Source organism: Camelus dromedarius, chromosome 21 (assembly GCF_036321535.1).
Source record: "Camelus dromedarius isolate mCamDro1 chromosome 21, mCamDro1.pat, whole genome shotgun sequence".
Taxonomy (NCBI): Eukaryota; Metazoa; Chordata; class Mammalia; order Artiodactyla; family Camelidae; genus Camelus; species Camelus dromedarius.
In genome coordinates, this window is record NC_087456.1 from 3,900,691 (window position 1) to 3,919,020 (window position 18,330).

General features: G+C 43.7%; 1 protein-coding gene across 4 annotated transcripts in view; it reads right to left on the reverse strand.

Annotated features, from left to right (window-relative positions):
- Positions 1–18,330, reverse strand: part of LOC116151557 (trafficking protein particle complex subunit 9) — a 373,012-nt gene that overhangs the window by 308,069 nt on the left and 46,613 nt on the right. For 2 of the 4 annotated variants that reach the window (XM_064477021.1, XM_064477022.1), the window contains one exon: positions 4,562–5,187. The exons of the other annotated variants lie outside the window; for them this stretch is intronic. In XM_064477021.1, the coding sequence (XP_064333091.1) occupies positions 4,562–4,678 (117 nt within the window). In that variant the 5' untranslated portion in view covers positions 4,679–5,187. The remainder of the gene's footprint in view (positions 1–4,561; positions 5,188–18,330) is intronic. 4 annotated transcript variants of the gene reach the window in all.

An 18,330-nucleotide genomic window follows, 5' to 3' on the forward strand; every position in this document is an offset into this window, starting at 1 on the left:
GAAGAAGACGACATCTGAGGTAGAGAGCTGACCCAAGACACCGGACCAGGGCTGCATAACAATTACTGTGATAATTTCTCCTACCTTTAATTATGAACTACTCCAATTGTTAAGTTTATGGTAAATTACCTATGTCTAGTACTTCTGTGTTACGTTGGTGGGTTTCCCTACTCCAAGGCTCTAAATAGATAGCCCTCAGAAATGTTATTCTAAAAATAAATTATAGTTCTGTTTAGGCCACTGTTAATCTTACAAGGTGGGAGACCTCACCTGGCCAATTAATACCTGCTCTGCCCCTGACCATAAATATGAACTTTCTCATAAGATCACTCAAACTCAATCAGAAACACAAGCAAAATTTTAACCCAAAAATACAACTTCTTGACTATTAAATTCTTACTCGTGACTTTATTAACGTTACTAGCTGTATTACTGATATACTGCCTATTTTATAAAATTGTTGTCTGTTACATTTCCCAATGTGTAACTAGGCCTACAAGATTGATGATGGCTAAACATCTTGAAGAAATAGATAAAATTTATAACCCTGAATAAAGTAACTGTAATAGTGTGATTCTAGGTATGGGAATGAGCAATGAAGGGTAAACATAGACTAGTAAGACAGGTGATCCAGAGAACTTTTAGTATCAACAGGGCCTGATAAAAAAAACTAACACCTTGAATGGCAACTCAGAAGATTCTTCACCTGAACTAGGAATGAGCCATCCTAGCACCGTGGGACAAATTGGTCATGAAATGTCTCTCAAAATATTGGTAGAATTTAGGACCAAAGGGGAGCACTGTGAATGAAAGTACTACAATGTGAATGAAAATACTGCAACCATGTCAGTAAACAAAGAATGCTGAAACCAAGTCATCAGCGGCTGCTGCCACCCCCCAGCGAGTGCATGCCTGCAGCCCAGCCTCTCAGCCACTCACAATGGTGCCCTCTGAGCGGACTCAGGGTAAGAAAGGACAGGATACTGGCCGTAGATAGCTAGGTACTTGCCAAAGGAATGAATTCAATGACCCAAATGTTTGCTTCATCCCATACATAGAAAAGCACTAAATACTTGAACTTGAGATATCTGGTTTTCTTTAGATAACAAGCAATACTTTATTGTTCCAACTACCTGGTCTTTCTTGTAAATCTTCTATATATCCTAGCTCCTCCCCTATCTCTTGGGAGCAGTCCCTCAGAGTGATCTGAGAGGCTGTCATCCCGGCTGGAGTCCTCCAGCCAAATAAAACATAACTTTTAACATTTAGGCAGAACATTAATTTCAGTGAAGTCCCAGAATAGACACAAGTCATAAATTCTGTAATGGAACACACTGGTTCAGGAACCATAAGCGTATTTTAGTCTGGAAAAACTACGGTTTCCTCTTTCTTCCTGTCATTATACAATCCCACCAGAACTCATTAATTTGCTGTCTGCTCATCTGGCAACCAAACTCAGAGAAGAGTCAACTCAGCAGAGTGCTCTACTGGGGAGAACACCCTGCAGCAGCACTGCAGGTTACCTGCCATCCCGCACGCTCTACTGACCTTTGGTGTCCTCCATGGAGACCAGGCCAACAGAGCTGTTCCCAACAGCTGCGAAGTCCCACACGTTAAATAAATCATTTTATTTTATATGATATTTTAAGTATATACCAATCTCTGAAAACAGATTTGACAGAAGCCCAAATCTTCAGCATCAATCTGCAAAGGCAAATCCGGTCCGCAAGGGAAAACAAGACTTAAGACGAAGCTAAGGCGTCCAAAGTACTCTCCACGACCTAAGGCCTCCAAAGTCCCCTCCAGGACCGTCAACCAAACTGCCTGCAGGTCTGCAGCTGCAGGCGGCAACATGTCTGCATTTAAAGCAACCCCTTCCTGCCCTCAGGCGCTACAATGTCCCTCTATGCCCTCCCATCTCAGGGTAAGAGCAGCCGCTGCAGAACTTTGCAGGGAAGCAGTGACAGGACTGGAGAAAGAGGATCAGAGCTAAACTAAGCCTTCTGATGACACGAGCTTGTCACTGTGTCACTTTACAGATGAAGATATATATAGAGAGGTGGGGTGATCTTGCTCAAAGTCACACAGCTAAAAAGTGGCAAAGTCTATAACTCTGCTCCTCCCTTCAGCGTGACGCCCCAGCTGGGACACCCACAGGGTTCTCTTGTGCCTGCCTGAACAGTCCTTTCCTGTCACTCATAACACACCAAAGGGTCTGACCCTAGCCTGCCTGTTCAGCATCTTTTCCCTGCAGTCTCTCAGGAACAAGGCGGTTCGGGCCACTGTATAACTTTCGGCTCCCTGAAGCCACCGTGCTCAGGGTGGTCTTGCCTGTGCATCCGGCCCCCTGCTCAGAGGCTCTTCTTACCCTGCAGGAGGACGCTTCCACTCTCTGCAGGGACACCCCTTCAGGGAAGCCCTCTTCTCGCCCTCATTACGGCAGGTGTCCCAGGCCACATTACGAGCTGCCCCATTAGGACTGCGGGTGCCAAGGTCTGCTAGTCAGACCAGCAGCCTCAGAGCCAGGGATTATGCCCGGGTCACCCTGCAAACCTACTGCCCGCCTCACAGCCCCCAGCCAGCAGGTCACCTGGAAGTCGCAGCAAGTGCCCCACCCAATCCCAAAGTCTCTTCATTTGCCAGCACCGCTGATGATTGGTTTCCAAACTTTGGTCAGTTTCGCACAAAATAGCAGCTTCCACTGTGAAGCAGGGGGTTTTCTCTTCTGCTCCCCATACTTACTGGAAACGTCAAGGGAAACGAAAAGGCCTTTTCTCAACCCTTTTCTGATGACACCCTCCCACCCACAATACTCACATGCTCAAGAGCTTTGGGTCCACGTGATTTTGTTTCCCTTACGCTAAGGGGCTCAAAACACTGCTGGATTCTTTCTTTTTTGAGGGTATTTGTACTCAGTTTCTCGGCTTTAATCTGTTTTTGTCTCTCTCTTCAGTATCCCAAGCAGTTGCCACTTCTTACTCCCTTCAGCAGCCTCCCTCCCAACATCTAGTCTAGGAAATCAGCTGTGATGAGGGGCCCGGGGGAAGTCACAGAAGAAGCAACTAAGGCACAGAGAGGAGACATAATTTTCCCAAGAAAATCAGCTTCAAACCCCAACAGTGTGGGTCACGTCCCTCTGTTTAACTCTTATACTAAGCAAGCTAACTTTTTGTAGATTATGCTTATAAACAGATGAGGTATCAAAATACATACAAGGACAGACATCAACTCTAAGATGTTGATTAACTCCACTATTTTGTTTCTATTTTTTTAATTTCTATTAAAAAAATTAGGAACCACTGCACTCAATATAACAAAATGTTACTGGGTTTTAAATCCAGAATTTAGAGGTGTTAAGTGTGTCATTGCTCACACTTACTTGTATGTTCACAAGACAAAATGATTTGAAGGTCTCTCTCCCCTCACCCTACTCACTACTGCCTTCACCAGAGCTCCCAGACCACACATCTAACAGCCTTTCACTTTACCCACAGCTGAACTCATCAGTTTTCCCCCAGAACTCCCTCTGCAGCTTTCCCTCCTTAGAGCACAGCGGGACCATCATTTACCTCATTAATCCACCCAGAAACCTGGGCCTTACTCCATCCTACCTTCACAGACAGCATTCATCCTTTCCTTTTTACCATCTAAACATGCCCTCAATCTGTTCGCCTTTACCCACTGACCGTCCCACCGCTCAAGTGTAAACCACCAACACTGCCCACCTGGACTCAAGGGTCTCCAAAGTGGCCCCACAGCCACTCTCCCATACTTGAGACAAATGGGATTGTGTCACTCCCGCGCTTTTTGGACTCCTTTTAAACCCACTGTTCTTAGAAGAAACTCCAAGTTCTTCACCTGATGAAGGTCTTTGCCATCAAACTGTCAGCTCAGGGAGGGGAGGACACGCCCTCTCCCCTAGGACCCGCCCTCTGTCAGAGCATCAGCTTGGGAGGACCTGCTGAGCTACACCAGCCTGTATTCTAAACCTGGTCTTGAGTTCTTAGCAAATTGCTTCACTTATCCATACAAATCCAAGGTAGATTAGAAAGATTTTAGATGTTGAGCTAGATTATTGATTTGGGGACTTTGCACTAGCAACCTGCAAGTACATGTTCTGATGATTCTGTCTTCTTAAAACCACACCCAGATTTAACTAATACTTCTGGAATGTCTTCAGAGTAAAAGGGACTGTACTTTTACAGACTTTATGTTTTATAACATGAACAGCCCGGACAGGGTCACAAATGGAACTGCCTCACAAGTGACAGAAGACAGGTGAGAGACATATAGCAATAGGTCACAAAGATGGTAAGAGCAATATTGTTTCTCCAACCCCTCAAAAAATTTTTGAAAGAACCGAAAACTCTGAATTTTGAAAGTAAAATACTATCATATAAAGAAATAAAATAATCTTCTTCATCAGGGTTTCAAGATCTGACTCCAGAATTTTTAGCATGCAACATTGAATCCTAGCACAGAAAAATCAGATGGACTAGTGGTAAGTAAGTTCCAGGAAAACTGCAGTAATTCCTCCACTTATAAACGGACATAAACTCACCTGCTGAAGGTGAATGTAGACCGCATCCTGGAGAAATTCGGAAGCTTCCAGGCTCTGCTTCTCGATGGCGAGGACATGGACAGCTTCAAAGCATGCTTCTAACTGAGTCACCAGCATTCTTACACTGCAGGGTGAAACGGAGGCCCCCAGTCAAGAGCAGAGATGTTCCTGTCGTGTCTCGCAGGCCGTGCCTCGGGGACTCAGTGCCCTGTAGCAGTCCGGCCCCAGGTGAGGACCCGCAGCGTGGCCCACTCAAGCAGGAGGGGCACTGTGCTTGAAAAATCCCATCCCCGATGGTGGCAAGAGGGGCTGGTGGGGTTGAGTGAACCTATAAATGCCCACAGAAATATGCCTGCATTCATTCAATTGATACGATCAATAGTAGCAGGCTATTTAACAAAATTTCAACTGTCAGTGGAAATTTACCATTCCTTTCAGCTTGTCCCCTGCCCTCTGAGACAGGCTTAGGCTCTCTCACACCGGCAGCTCTGATGCAATAGTTGTGAAGTCGTTTTACTTTGCTGCAAGTGTCCTCACTTCCTGTGTCGCTGTGATTGTCGTCTCTTAACACAGTCAGATGTCTTCCTGGATCTCTCCCTGCGTTCCTTGCTCCTGCTCCTCAGATCCTGACATAAAGGGCAAGTGAAGACACATGACCAGAAAAGGCACCGTGGACTTGAACGAAGTCCTCAGTGATCCCCTAGGTGAGTGCTGCCCACCACTTCCCTTCGATTCTCAAGGTTCTGCCCAGGGTGACATCCAGACAGGAAAGCGTCCTGGCCAATTAAAAGCTGTGTGGCCTGGGTGCGGGGACAGGTGCAGGAGCTGGTTCCAGAGCCGTGCCCCTCCCCACCTCTGCTCCCCTCTCTCCCGAGGCCCCACTACCAAGCCCCCAGTCTCCCTGATCTTCTGTCCTTCTCTTCTACTCTAATCCAAGCCCTTTTCCTCTTCCTTTATTGCCTAATTATCCCCAGTTGAAGTCAGTCACAGTATCTGAAAAAATTTCCGGCAGCTGAAAAAGAGGTCTCCAGAGGTCAATGCCCATACACTGGTTCCTGAAGACAGCCCCTGATTAGGGGGGCCCTCACCAACACTCACGGGGCATCAGACATGTTGCAGGGTCGGCCACCCCCAACAAGAGTTTGCTGTGACACCAGTGCCCGCAGAGCATCCCTGCTCTCATAAATGTATTTGGCCCACTTATCCGTTACTAAGAAGCAAAAGTAAAAAAAATTGCTCATGTTTCTTACTAAAATTATTTATGAGGTAGAAAAAGAAATTGTAATAGAAAAGAATAAATTTGACTGCATGTTAGATCTGTTCTTTGGCTTTAAACCTGTGCCATTTTCTAGGCTGACTTGCTAGCTCTGTACCTTTTGTAAAAGTAAGTTGCCTTTAGCCTGAAATATCCAGGAGAGCCTATTCTCCGGGCTCTGAACTTTCAGGATGTTAACTCTTCTACACTTATTTAGAGATGGCAAGTTGCAAAATAGAGAATAATCTTTGTTTTTTTTTGGAGGTTTTACAGGGGCACCATTATTTGACACACATGGACAGCTGCAAGAACAAAGGATTCCAAGAACAAACAATTCATACAGCAAGAAGTTTGCAACAACAAACCATACCCCCGCCCCTTTTTAGTCCAAAAGGAGAATGAATTCTGACTTGGGGAAGAGGGTTCTCCAGGATATCAGTATACCATCTTCTGAGTCTGCCAACTTTTCAAATAAAGTCACTATTCTTTGCTCCAACACCTCATCTCCCAATTTATTGGCCTGTCATGCAGCAAGCAGAACGAGTTTGGACTTCGTAACAAAATGACTGCATTGGTGGTAGTATGTCTCCACTCTTTCCTCAATTCCAATATGTCACAACCTACCAATTTTATATGCTGTTTAACAACACAACTAAAAAAACCTATCATAGGGAATTGATTCTATGGAAATAAAGTTATTTCTATTCCTTCAATACTTGTTTTTCTTTTCTATTTTATTTTGTTTTGCTTATTGAAAAGAAATTAAAAGTGAAATCATTTTATTTCACCTATTTTTTTACAGCTACATATTTTAAATATTACAGAAAGATTTAAATTGCATTAAAAATTGTTCATATATTAGTATAAAAATATATACACAATCAATACGGATTAAGAAAGGAATGGATATTTACTAAAAATCCACTGCACATCCAGTCTTTTACAACCATATCCTGGAATATAAGCTCTAGAATCCAGGGTTCCCCCACTCTCTTTCTCACTGCTGAGTGCCTTAGTAATCAACAACCAAGGCACCATCATAGAACAACGCGATCAGTATTTTAGGTATAAATGAGGGAATTAGCACATTCAATTCTAAAACAAAAACCTTAAAATAAATACTGAACTTATTTACAGACAAAAAAATTGTACACAAAAAGTAGTTCCTTCCCCAAGGTCAGAAAGCTAATAACTGGAAAAGGCAAGATTTGAACTCATCTGCCTGATTCTAAAAACTAAGGTGGAAATCACATTTGATTGTGGAGGGTCCAGCAGCACAGCCTATAACCCTATCTTTGTTCAGATCTAGCCATAGACAGCCTGAGACAGCACCCCATTCCTATGGAACTCAAGGGCTAACGATAACACAAAGGATTTTATATCCAGTAGTTCCTTAGGTCTCAATTAAATAAAGTGTCAGCAGGTCAGCAGAAAAAACTCTGGGAAATATGAGTGGGTTCAGAGCTTTTTGCTGATTAGAAACTCTATTTATCAGGACAGAGTGACCTTCCCATGAGAGGCCACATGGACCTAAACTAAAGGCAGGTGAGCAATGAAAACTAACAAGACCCTGGAATTCAAGCAAGAAGGATCCCTGCCATCCCCCACCAAGTTGCCTCTTCACCCACATGGACACGATGGTAGAAGATCCAGATTCTTGTCCAAGTTACACTATCATGGATTCTCACCCATAAACAGTTATGACTCTATGCTGTCTTAAGGCCTTCCCAACACAAATATGATGACACCAACGTCTCAGCAGAATGTCTATGTCTCCACTTCCTCTCTTCTATTAGGAGAATAATTCTATGGCCACAAAGCAGAAATCCAACTAAAAACACCATGCACGAAGCCAGGTGAAGTCTGCGTTACACACTTTGCTCTCATGGTCAGTGAATGAAAACACAGAATAAGTGGTTCTTCTCCCTCAGTAAGTGGGAGGTAGCCTGATTGTGTGTGTGTGTGTGTGTGCGTGTGTGTGTGTGTGTAAATCAAATACAATGAATTCTGGGATGTGTACAGATTTTTTTTAAGTTACTATCATTTCATGAGGATGAGACAACCTTTAAACTAATTTAAATCTAGTGTTCTGAGACAGTCTCAGGCTCTTTTGGTGGAGGAGGGGAAAGGGGAAAGGAAAAGAGTAAAGAAGTAAACGAAGCAAAGGAGTAAGAATACTGCTAGTGAAAGGCAAGACATTAATTTTGTTCCTACTTGCATCACACACAAATTAGGGACAGGCTTTCCCCTGATGTCTTGTCGAGCACTGAGTTGCAGAAGAAGAGGCAACAGCCCACTTCTCACTGAACTTGTGACAGTACTTGGCATCTTATAGACACAAAACATTTACCCTGATCAAACACTCTAGCAGCAGGCCGTAATTCTCCTATTTTGAGAGACAAGAAAACAGGAGTTCAAAGAGGGTATATAACTTGACAAAAGTCAGAGGACCAGTCAACAAGAGAGGATGAATTCAAACTCAGATCTGAATGCAGAGTCTGATCTTCCCACTCCCAGGGCTGGAAAATCCTTAACACACAGGCTTCCCAGCTCCCCTGCAGTGTTCCTGGCACCAAGCATTTCCCATGGTGATGGTCTCCAGTTCTCACAGACACAGCGCTCTGTGCAGCCAATGACCTCCATCGGACCTTGTTCATCTACCTGCCTCGCCCACCAGGCTTCACCATACAGGCAGGAAAGCTGGCTTTCAAGTGCGTGCAAATCCATCCCTGGTCTTACCTGGGCTCTTCGGAGGCCTCTCCAGCCTAAAGGCAGCCATGAAAGTGCTCAGAGTTTGTACATGAGCCACACTACCTCTCTCCATCTGTCTCCCCACCTATACTACTTAGCTATGACCATTTTGAGAATCTTGGAAACAAATTTTGAAAAACAGAAAAGAAAGGATTCTGGAACAAGTATTTAATACTTACAATTTTAAATGACAAGTTACAAAGTGAGTATTGACAATCCGAATCTGCCTTCCTAGGTGTCAGTTTAAACAGTTAAAAAATATAATCGCAAAAAAATTCTCACTTATGAAATTAACTGAAACATAAACAATAATCCAGAATAAACTCAAAAATAATGCCCATGTTCTACATGGAGAAACTACAGGACTGTACTGAGGGGTAAAGTAAGAGATGTGCATGTAGAGACATCAACATATTGTATGGAGGAAAGCAGTTTTGTAAAGATGAAATTTCTGCTAAAGATAATTCAAAACTTACTAAAAAATCCTATGAAAACCCTTATCTTTTTTTTTTTTTTTAACTTGAACAAAGTATTTTAGAAATCTTCAGGAATAATAAAGTCATAATACTAGCCAAGAAAATTTGGGATGAAAGGAAAGAATCAAAAAAAATCGCACTTTCAGATATTAAATAAATTTTTACATTATGTAAGTTATGGTGCTGGAATAAGAAAGTAAGATTGACAGAAATAAACCATGAGCTCAAAAAGAGACTCTAGTGTACATAAGTATTTTTTACAGGTGGGATTTCAAATCAAATAGCAAAGTATGAATTCAATAATTGTCTTGGGACAATCAGAGAATCACCTGGATAGAACAAATTCTATTCCTGTCATAATGAACACCAGAAAATTTACAGATAGTGATGTAAATATTAAAACGTACAAATAACAGCAAATACAACTCTTTGCTCATATTAATTCAACTTCCCCTCATTATAACAAGTACTATTATCATCTCCATCTTAGAGATTACAAAACCTACAGAAGAGATTTGTACCATTATAAGAAAGTTTTTCGAAGAATAATACCAAAAATAAAACCGAAAAAGAAGACATTTACTATCTTAAGTATATTTTGGGACACAACAAAAGTAAACCTACTGAACAAAATGAAAGGCAAGAAATGACAAGTAAAAGCTGTGTGATGCATGTTGATGAAGACAAGGGGTTAATGTTCATAACATACAAAGAGCTGTCACAAAGCAACAAGAAGCTCCCTCACTTAAATGTGTGCAAAGGACAAAAGGGATCATTCACTTTTTAAAAGTCAGATGCCTAATATGTGAAAAATGCTGAATACCTCACTGGTCATCAAATGCATGCTAAAACAATGAAAAAGCAATTTTGCTCATCATATTGGCAAATATTTTTAAAAGATATTCTAGCTAGTGTCCATCTGTGAGAGAACAAACTGTGAGCGACGTGTTTGGAGGACGACATGTCAATGGATATGTAAACTCTGAAAAACGTGTGTACACACAGACTCAACTCCACTTCTAGGAATCGTTTCATTTAGAAAAAAAAATCAGTTCAAAAAGATGTACTCATCAGGATATTTTCACAGCACTGTTTACAATGGTGGGAAGAAAAGCTGAAGTGAAATCATATCCAGCGATAGAGAAATGGTTACATAAGTAATTCTACATCTTTTCATTCCCCACTGGAGAAGAAATTTCTAGAGTCACTTGAAAAGAGCCAGTGATGAATGTAAATGTCACATCCAGGGACTAAATTTCCAGAAGACTTAACTAAAGGAATACTCATACGAGTTCACAGGAATATTTGCAGAAGAAGGATGCCAGTGAAACATCTTTTCTGACAGTGGAAATTGGAGAAAACTGAAGTGTCCACCATCAAGACAACGATGTGGTAAATCACGGCGAGCTGTGGGCTCTGATGGGGCCGGCGTTTCGGCATGGTCCAGGGCCTTGTCCACAGCACTCTCCCACCATAGGTGTCCTTGCACAAGAGGCCAAACCTGCACATCAGGGGACCCCTCCACTCTATCTGAAAGGACCGGGTGAGTCTGGAGTGGGAGGACGTCTATGATATACCCCTGAGTGAATAAAGCGAGCTGCAGAAAACATATAATATGGCCTTATTTTTCAATAATGCATATATACACACACATATACATAGATTTCTCAGATTCGTGTATGTATCTATGTATGTATGTATATATATATATGTCATAGGCATAAATGTCATGAAATATATACACCACATTGTCAACAGCTTTTACCCTCAGGAAATAAGGGGAAGGGATATAGGGGCCTATCGGCACCACCACAGTCCTCTTTTTAGTATTTCAGTAAAGTATACTTGGAATTTAAAAGTTTATTTAAGTCCGAAGCAAAATGGACGATGCCTCCACAAGACAGAATGCTATACTGGTCATTAAAAATCATACCAGGGGAGTTAGAATATTGCAGTAAAACGTATAAAAATCTGAATGGAAAATGGAGGTCTCTACACAGTAAACAGGCACAGAGTGCTCGCTGGTTTTTATGAGATAGTTGATACACACTGACGAAAAGGACAGAAAATAGATGTTAAATTGTTAATTATTATCTCTGAGTAGTGGGACCAGGATAGCCTCTTTTGTCCCTTTTTTCAGACTTATTATATTAAATACACATTATTTTTCATCTGAAAAAAAGCATTTTTAAGATGTGTAGTACCACACATTGAAGAAAATACATGATTACATACAGAAACAAGTAACTAGGAGGCACCGCAGCAGCGTCACACATTGTAGAACGGGCGATCCTGATTAACACCACGCAGTTACATAAGGACCCACAAAGTGAGAGCACCTGCTGTAAAAGGACACGGCCCCCTTCTATTTGTCAGTTGTGTCTTCAAGGCTGAGGCAGTTCTGAACACGGACAGTGTCAGTGCTGGTGTCTGGATGGATGCCACTGTAGGTGAGGGCACCTGCAAGCCGAGAGGAAGAACAGAAATCATCCTCTGCTTTTTCTGTCCTGTTTCTTTGTTACTTTAAAAGAGAGGCATAAATAAGATAAAATGTGAATCTTCCCTACTGAAATTTCAGTAATGAAACCTTTCTTAAAATCTTCACAGCTTATATTCTGCCTATAACTGTCTTTTCAACAAAGCATCATATTTATTAAATGTTAATTAACTCAGTTAATTAACTCCCTGTTGAAACCTTCTATTAAAGAATATGAAAAGCACTACGTAAAAGCACCACGCTTGTAGTGACTACCTTAGATGTCTTGACGGCAGTGCAGTCAGCCCGCACCATCCCGTGGCACTGAGCTCCTGATGCTGCTAAGAGAGCACGCTGCCACCTCAGATGGAGAGAAACGGTGAAAGCGTTCTCGGAAAACTACAGCACTGACAAAACATAACTGACAAATCCCAGGCTCCTTGGAGGCTATCATTTTTTGTTTCTGTCCAGACACAGTCAATGAGCAGAACCACCCCATTCCCGAGCCATGGGACTCAGGTGGGAAGGAGTTTTGGAGAAATTTCCAGGTATAGAATATAACCAACTATATGTAGAACTCTGACAAAATAAAAGATGAAATACTCTGATTTTGGAAGACACTCAAAATATTCTCCTAAGCCTTAGTAGCTGGAAATGCTGGGCTTCTCCTCAGCCACTTATTTATTTCACAGCCAGTGAGCATCTCCCACAAACCCTGTTTCCCTGTGTCTGCTGGGAGCATCAGGCACACTCTTGCTGTGGATCTTATAAGTCACAGGGCAGAGGCGTGTGTCTCACGTCTGCAAACCTCACACAGGCTCGCCTCCTAGCCTCACTGTCTGAACTTGGCCCCATTTTCTCACCTGTTTATTTGGTATCTGTTCTTCTGTAAGCTGCCTGAAGTTCTCCTTGGAACAAGTCAGAAGAATGAGTGGGCAGATAAATGGACAGATGGACAGGTGAGAGATGGGCAGACAGAAAGAGAGATTCCAAGAAACGGGGAACAAAGAAAATTTCCTGTGCAAAACCCTCTTCTAGTCAGGGAAGAAAACCACCACGGAGAAGTGTGAAGGGGCAGGTAGCTTAGGACAGTTTCCTGGATTCCATGAAAAGTCACACCAAGAGATGAGAGGGTAGAACTATAAATAATAAAAGAAAAAAACAAGCATGCTTGAAAAATATATCTACAATATGTACTTTCTAAAGAATAAATTCAAATCAGAAGAGCCCAATAACACAATCCTTGGGTATTTACAGAAGTGAGAATCCTACCTCCAATCCACAAGGCATTCCTTTGGAGCACTGAGGGACTACACGGTGCGGCCATAAAGCCGTCTCCGTAAATCCATTCTATCCTGCACTTACGAGGAACGAGCAGCTGTGCTCGGGCTGCCACGCGTGTCATTTACACCCCACAGCACCTCTACGGGGGGGTGACGCCTAGCGAGCCCCGTCTCTGCAGGACAGAAAACAAGTCCTGGAGAGGCTAAGCTGACCTACCAGTTCTCCATCTCACAGGACTGGTCACTCCAGAGCAGGACTCGAACTCGGACCCGCGTTTGTAATCACGGTACTACCGTGCTTTGTGTGCTTTTTGTATGTATAATACATTTGTTTCCGGCATGAAAGGATATTTAACAAATGTTCGGTTCTCTTGTCTATCTCATTAGCACACAATCAATCTTTATACTGTTGAATTGTACTCTTCCCCTGGAGAAAGTAACGGAAAGAGCAGGGGTCAGAATGAGGTGGGGCTCCATCCTTTATCTGGTACCTCATCTCATCCAAGTCCCCAACGAGGGAGAAGGAGCAAATGTTCGCTTCATCTTTTAAAGAGAGGGCTCCACTGATGGTGACTTCCTCAACTCCAAAACCAAGGCTGGGGGAAGGGCACAGGCAGCAACCAGAGCAGTATCACCTGTAGGAAAGCGAAAATTGCTCACGGGAGAGCTAAGGGGTGTGCCTCATTTAATTTCAATCGATAAAAGAATACCACAGTCTAAAAATACTAGCATGCGATGGATTTGCTCTTCCTTGACATCTAGCAAGTTTCCACAGGCTCCATGTAACATCATCATGTACCAGTGAAAGGAAGAGTCTACAGACAGGGAAAATCTGTACCACAGGCAGGCTGAAAACCAGGCTGGAGGAAAGGAAGAGAAAGAGCATAGTTAAGAAGAGGGAAAAGGCTGGGAAAAAGACATCATCACAAGGACTCTCAAGCATCATACAACAATCATATAATCATTCATTCAAGAGAGAGTTACTGAGGTCTTATTTTGTGCAAGATCTTACACAGGGCAAAGAAAGAGCACAGTGTCCATATTGGCAGCAATTGGCGGGGATCAAATACACTTCTGATCCCGGTACCTGGCACAATTGTCCTCAGTATAAAGGAAAAGAAAAAAAAGTAAAATAATACTCTCATAAAAATGGATTCCATGAAGTCAGGGCAAGTGTTAAAGGTCGACTAGAAATTCAGATGTAAGATTCTTGGCAGCTAAAGCAAAAAGAAAAAGATCATGGGGTGGGTGGTAAAGCGTGTGCTTAGCGTGCACGGGGTCCTGGGTTCAAGCCCCAGGGCCTCCACTCACAGATAAATACACCTAATTACCTACCCCCCAAAAGAGCCCCAAAGAAAAGAAAAAGAGAAATTTCCTTCCAAAACCACCTTGATATTAAATTTGGATTATAGACTTAAAAAAAAAGAAGAGAAAAATAGAAAAGATGAGTGACACTGTGAAGGAAAAGCCCAGCTGGGCTAAGGAGCTAAGTCACAAATCTAAGTGTGATAAGTGTTGGTTTAGTGATCTAAGTTCTGCCGGGCTAACTCGTAAATCTGAAGTTTAGTGTCAGTTTACTGGGCTAATAAGCTACCTCGTAAATCCAAGGTCAACAATTGTCAGTAACGTGATCTGTTCCAAATTGATAAGCTCCAGTGTACTGATTCCTTGCTATTTGTTGTTTGAGCCTTACTGGCTAATACCCCATACTTGTAATTAACCCTATAAAACCTCATGTGCAGGTCTTGGAGGTGCTCAGAGCTTCGGAACAGAAGCTCTTCTGAGTCCGCCGGTGTAATAAATCAGAGTGCTTGTTTCTTGGCTGGCCTGTTGTTTCCGTAACAACACAAGCGATAATGCCCGTGAGATAAATCTGCGATGGCTGCTGGCAGGTCCCCATGTCTCACGTGGGAAAAGCTGAAACATCCTTCTCACCACTCAGAGTCATCCTCAGCCCACCCCAAACCTCCCGCTGTTAAATGCAGAAGCAAAGGCAGGGCTCGGCCTTTGCTCTCTCTGTGTCATCATAGTGAGACAGGATGGAAGGGGGCAGAGCAGAGCCATTCAAGGAAGGCCACAGCAATTAACATCAAAATGGTGAAGGATTCAACCCCCAGTAGGCCTTGAGGCTCAGGATGAAGAGATTTAACTTCTAGCAGAGCTTGAGCTTCATTATAAACCCATTGTAATAGTAAAATAGTGAATAACACGCCCCCAGGCACCATGGTCATCCCAAGGCTAGCCACAAAAGGTCACAGGGTGGGAAATGGCCAACTCCCTGGGAATCCCAGACCCTTGCCCTTATGCTGGTCCTTCTACTTATTAGCATAAGAAACCACCAAGCCCATGAAAACCAGCAACACAGCACCACCTCGCGGTCACCACTCTCTCTCCCTCTTCGGAGAAGACCCACACTCTGTCTGTGGAGTGTGTACCTACTTTTAATCTGAGCATCAAACCCCCACACCTCGTGACGTTTCTCTTGCCTTTCAATGTATCTCTCTGAATAAATCTACCTTTACTCAACACTGGCTTGTTCTTAAATTCTTTACTGCAGGAAGCCAAGGAACAAAATCTGGTGGGGCACATAGCAGGGGCTCAACAAAATCCTGGGATACAGCCCTTCTCATGCTACCGTTTTTTTTTTCTCTTGTATCAACAGGACTGTGTTCGAAGGGATTTCTGAGGCCCCAGCTAAGGGACAGAAGCAGCCTCCACGGCTCGAATTGGCAGGCAGCCTCTTCCCCAGCAGGGGCCTTGGGGTCTGCCCGGTTCTCTGTGGTTCTCTGTTGTGCTGAATCCCCAGGCAGACAGCGTTCTCCCTAAGCCTGTCCCCACAAAAACCTTCTCTCCAAAATACAAGCACATCACGTCACAATCCTCTTGTTCAACCAGGAAATGTTCAGCCCACTTTTTCCCTCCCCAGTAAAGTACCTAACTGTCCTTCCTCCCATCACACAAATTCTTTCTTTGTGAGAACTCTGCACGCTCCACACACCATCTTGAACGCAGGTGCCTTGCTTGCTGGGGCCGAGATGATTCAGTCGCACACAGCCTGCATCATTTCACTTTCCCCCTGTTACCTTAAAAAAGCCTTTCCTGAGTCACCCATCCATCTGATTCTGAACTTCATAAAGTGCTGAGTTTGCAGTCACTGTGTGCATACCTCCCAGGTTTTGACCAGGTTTCCTTCACAAGATCTTGATTAAGGAGCTGCATCTAGAAGTTTAAAGGGGCTGTTCTTACATCTGAGCGGAGGAGCCTGCAAAAACTTTAAGTGGCTTTGAAGAGAGAGTTACCCAGGGACAGAGAGGCCGCAGGTCCTAGTCAACAGTGTCATGAGGCAAAATGTTGTTCAACGGCTCAGACTGGCTTCTGAATGCGGAGACGGCAGGGAAGAGGTGACAGGCAGTGAGTGGGGTGAGTGACACAGGGTACGGTCCCCCAGCTGGGGAAGAATTGAATTTTTTTCTGGTTTTCCAAACAATTCCTTACTACCCTTTTCACTTATTGTCACATACCATTTCCTACGAATTAAGAATATCAATGTCAGTCATTTGCGCCACTTGGGAGAAGCAATACGATGCCATTCACAGGGCTGGGACATGACAGCCAAACCAGTTTAGGTTGAAAGACCAGTGGGGTTATTTCCAAGGTAATCACAGGCATGCAGCAAACTCCCCAGCTTCAATGACCTCATCTCATAGGTGGGGCCAATAAAACTACCAAGAAAAGTGCGTGATGATTATGGCTGACATCTGTTTACTAGGTAAGTGCCCGTGACAGCTGCAGCTTAATGGGGAATGAGTATGATTAACAAGGCCCTGTCTACCTGGCCACACGCGCCCTGCCTTCGTGCCTTAGTGCAGCAGCAGAGCTTGTTTAGCTGAGATGAACGCCCCCAGATCAGCCCCGACGGGAAAGCTCCCAGCTCTGCACGGCGAGGTGTGTTCCTTTCCTTCTCAGAGCTGGTCACAGTTTGCATTCGTCTGTTTTTATGTTTATAACTTTTGTAACTGCCTCTCCTCCGGAGTTTTTGCTCAAGCAGCGCAGGGCCAGGTGTGTCTTGCGGCCTGCCGGATATTCTGGGCTGGGAAACAGCCGACCCCACATCTTTCTCTGGTGCTGAACGGAGAGGGCAGAAGGCCCAGGGGCCCATGCTGAACCGAGGCTCCTGCACCCAAAATTATGGTCTGACTTTGGGCAAATTACACAGTCTTCTTTACCCTGAGATTCCTCATCTGTCCATGAAAATAACTGCCCATGACACACAGAGTTACAAGGATTAAACGAAATCACCAAATTCACAACCTATTCATGGGGCCACCAGTGCACCCTCAACAGACACATGCTGCCTTTACGGCTCTGACACACGCCAAGCGGGGCGGCCGCACACAGTGAACACCGCTAAGTGCCAGTGTGTTAAGTGCTCCATGTGTGCTACAATACTCTTTAGAACTTACAACAATCCCAGGAAGAAACGAAAATTATCATGCCCATTTCACAGATTCACCAACAGGTTAGGAGAGGTTACATTCTAGTCCAAGGCCCTATGGTGAGGAAATGGCGATTTAAACCGGAATCTGGGCCCAGGCCTTGGCTCCATCTCTCTCCCATCCACCTGACCACTTGCCTATGAATTCTACCTGTCCAATCCACAAGTTTGCAGCCGGCCAGTTCTTAAATGCAATGTGTGCCACCGTTTGTCAATGTTGGTTAATTACCATAAACTGTTCTCAGAAACCACTACAGTAAAGAAAGGTGGACTTAAGGAATTCTGCATTGCGTTCTCCTGTAATGTGCAGGAACCCTTCCCTACACCACCAAATCCAAATGTATGCTTCCTCCATGTTTATGTTTGCACACAGCTTATTAAACTAGAAGGTACCTGCAGTAATTCCATCTCGGTTGCTTTCCAAGGTTGCAGATTATCCATAATCAGTCCGTGAACGAAAATACTACAATGTGAATGAAAATACTGCAACCAGGTCAGTAAACAAAGAATGCTGAAACCAAGTCATTAGCGGCTGCCGTCACCCCCCAGCAAAGACAGGCCGCTGCAGCAACTCACAATGGTGCCCTCTGAGCAGACTCAGAATAAGAAAGGACAGGATACTGGCCCTAGATAGCTAGGTGCTTGTCTAAAGAATGAATTCAGTGAGTCCAAAATATTTGCTTCCTCCCATACATAGAAAAGCACTAAATTCTTGAACTTGAGATACCTGGCTTTCTTTAGATAACAAGCAATCTTTTGTTGTTCCAACAACCTGGTCTTTGTTGTAAAGCTCCTATATATCCTAGCTCCTCCTCAACCTCTTGGGAGCAGTCCCTCAGAGAGATCTGAGAGGCTGTCATCCCGGCTAGAGTCCTCCCGCCAAATAAAACATAACTCTTAGCTTTTAGGCTGCACATGTATTTCAGTCAACAGTTTTGGACAACATGAAGGGACCCAGAGCAGACTTTCTCCACCTGAACTCTCCAAGTAACAGGGGCCTTTGTACCAGCAGTGGCCCTTTGTTCCCATCCGC